This window comes from Blennius ocellaris (assembly GCF_963422515.1).
Source record: "Blennius ocellaris genome assembly, chromosome: 24".
Lineage (NCBI taxonomy): Eukaryota > Metazoa > Chordata > Actinopteri > Blenniiformes > Blenniidae > Blennius > Blennius ocellaris.
The window spans coordinates 6,791,556-6,799,651 of record NC_137673.1 but is presented as its reverse complement, the minus strand read 5'-3'; the positions used below and the strand labels follow the sequence as shown (position 1 = coordinate 6,799,651).

At 44.4% G+C, this 8,096-nt stretch overlaps 1 protein-coding gene across 1 annotated transcript; it reads left to right on the top strand.

Annotated features, from left to right (window-relative positions):
* Positions 1 to 4,829: 4,829 nt before the first annotated feature.
* On the top strand, positions 4,830 to 7,519 carry LOC308147836 (retinol dehydrogenase 7-like; the record flags this gene model as incomplete). The annotated part of the gene is made up of 5 exons (XM_080520169.1): positions 4,830 to 4,898; positions 5,664 to 5,984; positions 6,629 to 6,887; positions 6,990 to 7,153; positions 7,299 to 7,519. The coding sequence occupies exons 2-5, from the start codon at positions 5,672 to 5,674 to the stop codon at positions 7,517 to 7,519; spliced, it is 957 nt and encodes a 318-aa protein (XP_080376295.1). The 5' UTR covers positions 4,830 to 4,898; positions 5,664 to 5,671.
* Positions 7,520 to 8,096: the final 577 nt, after the last annotated feature.

Genomic DNA, 8,096 nt, shown 5'->3' with positions numbered 1-8,096 from the left:
TCGCGACAAATCGGAGCTGGAAACATTCGTGAGGCCATTTGCCTCTCTCACTTTCTAGGATCCTCATCCTCATCCTCTGTAATCATTGGCTCGCTCGTTGATCCGTCGGGAACATCGCGGTCCCTGGTTAGCCTCGGAGGAGCCGGCCGGAGCCTCAACGCGCAACAACAACACAAACGGCCTTTAAACTTGGGGACGTTCCCGCTGTATGGTAACCACTCCTCCACCGTACCGTACTCTTATGCATATCGAAGACTTTTAAAGTCAAAGATTCAATTCTCAGGTGGAAATCTTCAGACACTTCAAAACTTTCCGTCTGATATTCTCTCGATAGAAGGAAAGTCTGAGGGTTGAAAGAAAGACTCCTTGTTTGTGGGTTTTTTTTAAATCTAAAAATGTCTGTGTTTTTGGTCGTTTGTCTTTTGGTACTCACTTGTTGCCCTTGTTGGAGTTTGTCATCGTCCTGCAAGGAAGAAAAGACAAACACTCTGTCGAAGCTGCAATTGTCACTCAGTTGTAATCCACAGTACTTTTAGTGTTTTGGCAGTAATTATCAGCATCTTTCTCTCAAAGCAAAAGGTTCATCTGATCTCGGCTCTGCGAGCGGCCAGGAGTCAGAGGGAAGTGACACTCACATGTAGGAGCCGGCCGGTTCTGCAAGAGAAGGGGAAAACAGTTGTTTTTTTTTTTTTTTTGGAACATTTGGGGGGGGGGTCACGGCGACGGGCTGTGTGTCGGAGAGGAACAACTCACCATCCTCCGACACGTCGTAGCTGTGGTTATCCTGCCCCAGCTTCTTGATGCTCTGCAGCTTCACCGAGCCCGTCGGCATGGCAACGGTCAGGTTGAGCTCGGCGTCGAGTTTTAGGAGGCTGCCGGCAGAGGGTCGACTGTGGTTGCCGGGCCGGAGGAATCTCTCTGCTGCGCCGGCGGGAGGAGGAATCTCTGTGTGTGGCCTCGGCGGGAGTTCACCTGCTGTTATCCGGCGCTCACGTGAGGTTTCGCCGGGAGGTAATCGTCCGGTCGGTTCCTCCAGCTGACCGGGTCACTGAACCCTCCTGAACAAACAGTGGTCCTCTGAACGCCTCTCAATGTTTCCTCCCGACCGGCTCATGTGTTGCAACCCCACACTCGAGGCAGGCCAGAAATACTCGGATACATAGAACAGATACACAATATCTGCACGTCGTTCCAGCTGAGCGGCGCCGGCTGCAGGGGGCGGGGCTTGGTCCTGGACGTTTTGCTGGAGTCGTTTTGTGTCAGTGCAGTGACGGATTGAGTTTTTGGCCCCTCTTTTGTTTTTAATTGATCTGTTTATTGGATGGAGACGGCGTTAATAAACGGCATCTTGTCACCAGGTCACCGTAAATATGCCGGATTTAGCACAAGGCAGATTTTCATCCGTCGTCCCACTAAAACCCACACAAGGTTACAAACATATAAAAAAACCATGTGGTAAAGACAAAGATGATAAAATAACTCTACCATAAAGTGCAAATATTAAACTGCTTACTCAGCAGTCTTGCAGAGGTAAAGTCCCTTTTTAAATGAAAGAATTGTTTGTTTCTGCAACAGTTTCAGTGCAAAAGTTGAATTTTTGTGGATTCAATTCATTGTACTTTTTTTGGTGAGTTTTTTCCCCCACAATATCTGTAGCGGAAATGGATCAAGGCAGAAGCCACGGCTTATTTTTGTTACCTCTCCCTTAAAACCCATAAAGTTTCCCTGAACACCGGTGATATAAGATTAAAAAAAAGCCAGAAAAAACTACACAAGAAACAGAAGAGGGAGAAAAAAATACATACATATAGAACATAACAAAAGTATTACAAGTAAAACAAAGCAAAATTAACAGAAATCATTTTTCATTGCAACTATTATTTTACTTTTTAATGTTTTTTTGAAGCACAACAAAGATTTACACAATTTTAAGTCCAATTCCATAAAATGACTTCCAGGAAGGAGACACATCTATATTTAACATTGGTTCTCACACTACTACTTTGAAATACACACAATCCTCTTCAATTATAATAGTATTCTCAGAAATCAAAAAAAAAAAATTAAATAGCTGTGGAAGAGAATTTGAAGGTACAAGAGTTTATGAATAGATTATTTGTGTTTTCTCAATAGGAGGCTTTGTTTATTATTCTAATCATTATTTTCAGGAGTTTAATGAGAGTCTATATGTGTTCTGTATGTATTTCCCCAAACCTCAACACAAAATGTCACATATGGCACAATAAGTGAGAAACACAAACATTTCCTCTTGAGAAAGTCGCTTGTTTTTGTAAATAGTAAGATATTCTAGTTTAAATGCATTTTAAAGTGCACGAGTCTTCATTGTGTTTGAGCTTGTGGAATTTGTTTGGCCTGGTGATTCCCTGAATGCTCCGGAACGTGAAGGTGAACGACCGAGAGGACGGAGCCGCCGCTTGTTTTCACCACTTTCAATCGATGAATTCCAGTCGGAGGCTCCTGCAGGTCACGTTGATTCAACCTGTTTGTTTTGTGGCCGTTTCCTTTTTCACGTCGTGTCTCTGTCTGGCGTCTTATTCTCCTCATCCCTGCGACTTAGGTACTTTTTCCATCAATCTATTACTTTTTGAAAACACTTTTTGGTCCTTTCATAACACTTTTACATAATTGTGCATTTTTTTTTTTTCAAGGGTTGCATCTTTTTACAACACTTTTTTAAATCACTTTTGGCACTTTTGTAACTCTTTGTAGTAACCTTTTTGCACATTTTTTAGCCGTTTCTGGTACTTTTGCATCTCTTTCTGATGCGTTTGTGTCACTTTCTTGAACTTTTGCTTCACTTTTTGGCAATTTACTTCCACTTTATATATATTTTTTTTTCTAGCTGGTTTTCCTCCCCCTGTTGGTATTCTGTGTTCTTTGTGTGTTTTTTGTGGTGGTTTAGAGGAATATTTCAGTCTCTGTGTTGGGCTTGTACCATGTTCGGTGCTTATTTTGTTCCAGTATGTTTCTGTTTATGTGGTTGTTGTTTTTTTGTCTATTTGTAGTTTTTCCCTGTTTCTTTGTGGTTATTTGACAACCACAAATAAACAGGTTTCCCTTGGTTGTTTGACAATATTCTGTGGCCTCTCCGACAGTGTGGCCCCTGGGTGTGTGTTTGACATGGCCTTTTGTTCGTTTTTGGGGCAATGTGTCTGCAAAGGTTAAAGTTGGAGTAACTGTGTGTGTGTGTGTGTGTGTGTGTGTGTGCGTGCGTGCGTGCGTGCGTGTGCACTCAAAGTCAAAAAACAGTTTTAATCCTTTATGTATCTTTATGCAAAATATCACAGAAAGAAAAACAAACATTTTGAATCCCACCATCGCAACACATTTAAATAATGTTCTTGTTTATTTTGAGGACGTCATGTCCGTTTATCTTTCACATTTGGGATGTTTCTGGTGTTTCCATCATGATTTATTTTGCAGCATTGTAGGAGGGGAATGCAAAATCTCAGCGAAGTCTTAAAGAAAAAAAGCCTTCTACCTTTTGCCCACAGTCGTGCTGCCATCTAGTGGTGGAATGTGTGAAGTTCACCACATTGTCTTTTTAGCTTCATACGTCTTGATAACATTTCTGTTCAATGACAAAGTTTCTGCTCTATTCTATTCTAGGCTGAAAGTTTAGCTGCTTCATGGCATATTCAGGTTGTGCAGCATTTTTTTTAAATAACTGAAAGTAATGTAAGGAATTGCTTTGCAAAGTAATTTATAATGTGTTTGTGTGCGGGTGCACGGACTGATTTTTTCTGCATTATTAATTTGAAGGATTTGATTTCAATGGAAGAATTATTAAGAATAGTTGACACAAAAAAGACTGTATCAAGTCTGTTCAAATAACTTCTGGATGTGAGGTGGAAGATTATAATTATGAGCCTCATACATTACAGCTCGTGTGTTGAGGTCGACAATATTTCACCAAATTTCCACACCTTAACACAGATATGGAGGAACGAGGGAGTTATATAATAGGTTGAATGAATTCTGGTCTAATACTAATCGGGTTTTGCACATTGTGCCACATGTTTTTGACTTCAGTATATTTATATGTGGCTTCCAACTGAGCTTTTCATCAAAAGTAATTCCTAAAAATGTATTGATGCGTGCTTGTTCAATTTGTTTACTAGTAAGAGAATGATAAACAAAGCCATATGATACTAGATATGTGCAAACTATTTAAAATATCAATTAAAAAGTACACTGTACAGGATTTATGTTCTCAAAAAAACATTCGTGGATGAGTTGTCCTACAAACTTGTGTTTTTTTTCTCCATATATTTTATTGAATACAAAATAATACAAACTCTCGTAGAGGACTAAAAACAAATCAAACACTAAGGGGCGTCAGGGATACACAAAACAGCAATAGCATATATGCATAGTATGAAATTAAATACAAAAACTATTCTTCAGACAAGGAGCGAAGATATTAAAATAAGAACAGTGTAGACATTTTAAATTCATTCATAAAACAAGGGAAATAAGGTGTATTCCCCCTCTATGTGCAGCAGTGAATATGGTATTTGGCCAAAAGTATTATAATATTTATGTCAAGTCGCGACAGTCAAAAAACAACTGACAAATAGTCGCAGCCTCATGGTTACAAAACAAAAAAAAAAACACGAGTCAACATCAAATTTAAACCTTGTGTCAATAAATTTTCCGCCGGGATAGATATCATTTATTATTTTGAAATGAGTCTCCTTCACTTTTGTAGAAATTGACTTGTGTGCGTTGTGCGCGCGTTTTTTTCCCGGCAGCGTCCCAGAGGAAGCGGCGCTGCCGTGTGGCGTTCAAGTGCGGTTGGACTTCGTACTCTCTGGCTCTGTGGCGAAGGATTGCACTGCAGACGGACCGACCCTCCTCTCCTCTCATCTCCTCGGGTAAGATACCGTCTCCCCCCCTCCAGCTCTGTCTTCCAAAGCATTTTACACCCCGCTCGTTTAACTGTCGCCGCCTTTCGGAACCGAAGACACTTTCAAGGGAAATCAACGTTTTCTCTGCGTGCTTCGAACGCAACACGCGCGAGACTGCTGAAATAATCGAACGCGTTAAAACACATTCAAGTTTATTTGTGTACTCTGTGGGATTAAATAAAGACTTGGCGTGTTTCGAGGCTTTTGATTAGCAAACATTTATCCCCACATTAGTGCAGTTTTTTCTGTCTCCGGGAGGCAGGCGACTTTTTTTTTTTCCACCGAGAAGTGTGGACTCTGCTTTATCTCCACCCAGGAGGAGAATCGAAAAACACCCGCAGGGTCCAAAGGAATTTGCCCCCAAGAGAGCAACGTTTCCATTTTGAAGTGTATATAAATACCTCTTTACACTTTCACCTTTCTCCTTTTTAATTAAGTTTGAATGTATTTATATTTTCTTGCTATATGACTTTATATTTTTTTATGTCTTTATTAGTTTTAGTTTTTGTGAAAATAAACTTGGAAATATGCTTTTCCACTTCAATCTTCATAAAAAAAAATAAGTTTTTCACAGATATTATTGCTTGTGCTTATATTTCGTGGGAACTTTTCCAGTAGAGATGATAAACTACAAAAATTTTCATAAAAATTTAGTTTTAAATTTTTTTATTTCTAAGTCAAAGCTTGTCCACTAATTTCAAGCTTGTGTTGCCGTTGCTGTGCTCTGTGCAGTTGCAGCCATGTTTGTGTACGCGCTCTGCCTGGCGGTCCTGTACTACGTGTACCGCTGGATCCGTGAGCTTCCCCGCGTCTCCGACAAGGACCGCAAGTACGTCTACATCACGGGCTGCGACAGCGGCTTCGGTAACCTGCTGGCTCGCCACCTGGACAAGGGGGGCTTCCGGGTGATCGCCGGATGCTACAGCGAGAAGGGCGAGGAGGAGCTGAGGAAGGCCTGCTCCGGGAACCTGACCGCCACTCACCTGGACGTCACGTCCGAGGACAGCGTGGACCGAGTGGCCGCCATGATCAGGGACAAAGTGGGAGAGCGAGGTGGTTTTTTTTTTAATTGTATTATTCTAGTGGCAGAGCTGCAGCGGTCGCTCCCAAACCTGCTGAGATTATAGAGCATCTTCCTCCTCTAACATCAGATTATACAGTATCTTCCTCCTCAAACACCAGATTATAGAGCATCTCCCTCTAGCATTAGATTATAGAGCATCTTCCTCTTCTCACATCAGATTATAGAGCATCTTCCACCTCGAACACCAGATTATAGAGCATCTTCCTCCTCTAACCAGATTATGAGGAAGTGGTTTAAGCCGTTCAGCTATTTTTGGTTGTTGTATCTATTTTAAGCTGGTTCAGAAACCAGTTTTAAGATGGTTTGAACACTTTCAGCTGCTCTACTTTTTGGTTTTTAAAGCCTGTTTCTCTGTAGAGCTTCTCCCTTTTGCTGCTTTGGTAGTTTCTACAGTTCTGAGCAGGACCAGCTGCCGTATTTTAACGGGTGTGTAGTAGGCTAGTGGAGCAGGTTGAACTCCACCGCGGCGCCCAGGTCTGATCTTTTACCACACAGAGGTTGACGTTTGCCCTGCGCTTTAATCCAGTGTGCACCGGCACGCTCATCGGATTAAGCAAAGGAATGTGCTTGGGTCACGACTGACTGACGACTCGCCCCCCCCCCTCCTCCTCAGGTCTCTGGGCCGTGGTGAACAACGCCGGCGTGGCCGTTCCCTCGGCGCCGTGCGACTGGTTGACCATCAAGGACTACAAGGGCATGCTGGACGTCAACCTGAACGGCGTGATCGCCGTCACGCTCAGCGTCCTGCCGCTCATCAAGAAGGCCAAGGGGAGGGTGGTGAACGTGGCCAGCGTGTTCGGGAGGATCAGCCCCACCGGCGGTCCCTACACCGTCTCCAAATACGGCGTGGAGGGCTTCAACGACTGCTTGAGGTGACGCCCCGCTGACGGTTTTTTTTTCTTTTTTTTTTTCTTTCCTTCTGATTTGCGAAGTTTGGCGCCCAAACGGCTGACTGTACCCAATTTCCCGCCCAGGTTGAACATGGCGCCGTTCGGCGTGAAGGTGCTCTGCATCGAGCCGGGCTTCTTCAAGACCAACGTGACCAACGTGGACATCCTGACCCGGAGCACCCGGACGCTGTGGGACCGGCTGCCGCAGCAGATCAGGGACGAGTACGGACCCGAGTTTCTGCCCAAGGGTTCGTACGCACCTCCTCTCTCTCCCTTCAGCTTAGCGCCGCGCCATCGCTTCGCCATCGTCGGTGCTAATGCTCAACACTGGCGTGTCATGGGGTGACACTGTTCTGCTGATTAACCAAGAGCCTGTCTCCTCGCCGGTTCCAGCTCTGGCGTTGATATCCGGCAAAGTGGCCAAGATCTCCGACGGGGACCTGATGAAGGTGGTCCACTGCATGGAGCACGCCGTGGCCGCCGTCACGCCGCGCACCCGCTACTCGCCGGGCTGGGATGCCAAGTTCTTCTGGCTGCCGATGTCGTACATGCCGTCCTGCGTCACCGATTATATCCTGCTGAAGGAGTCCATCCCCATCAGAGGGTCGAGTTAGTGCCTCTGTAAACAAAGAGTTTCTCATTAAACCGTCCAAGTGTGTGTGTGTGTGTGTGTGTTGTGTGCTTTGTTGGTAAACCCCACGTGCGTGCGGAAGGGGGGGGGAACAAAACACGACGTACTCCAGACCGGGTCTGTTATTACCGGAGGGATGACGGAGGATTTTTGGAATGTTTGTTTGTTCTCCCCCAGAATGTGTGACAGAAGAGGGCAGGTTGAGAAACCAGACCAAGGCTGTTGGGATCAGAGGCGATGAGCCGAGACGGGGGGGGGGGGGGGGGGGGGGGGACAGGAAGGCATTGCAGTCAGCGGGGAGGTGGTTTGCATCTCCTGGTAAGATCTGTCTGATGGGGGAGGGTGGGAAAACAAAAGGGAGGGGGCTGCTGGATCTGTTTTCTGACTGAAACATATTCATAATATGAAGATGGTCACGACGGGCTTTTGAAGCTGGAGTTGAGAAATCCAGTGTTGGGTTTTTTTTTTTTTTAAGTTGAATAAAATGTGGTTGACGGAAGAAAAACTCATCTTTTCATCAGTCTTCAAACTCCCTGGCCCCTTTCTCTACCTCCGCTGAG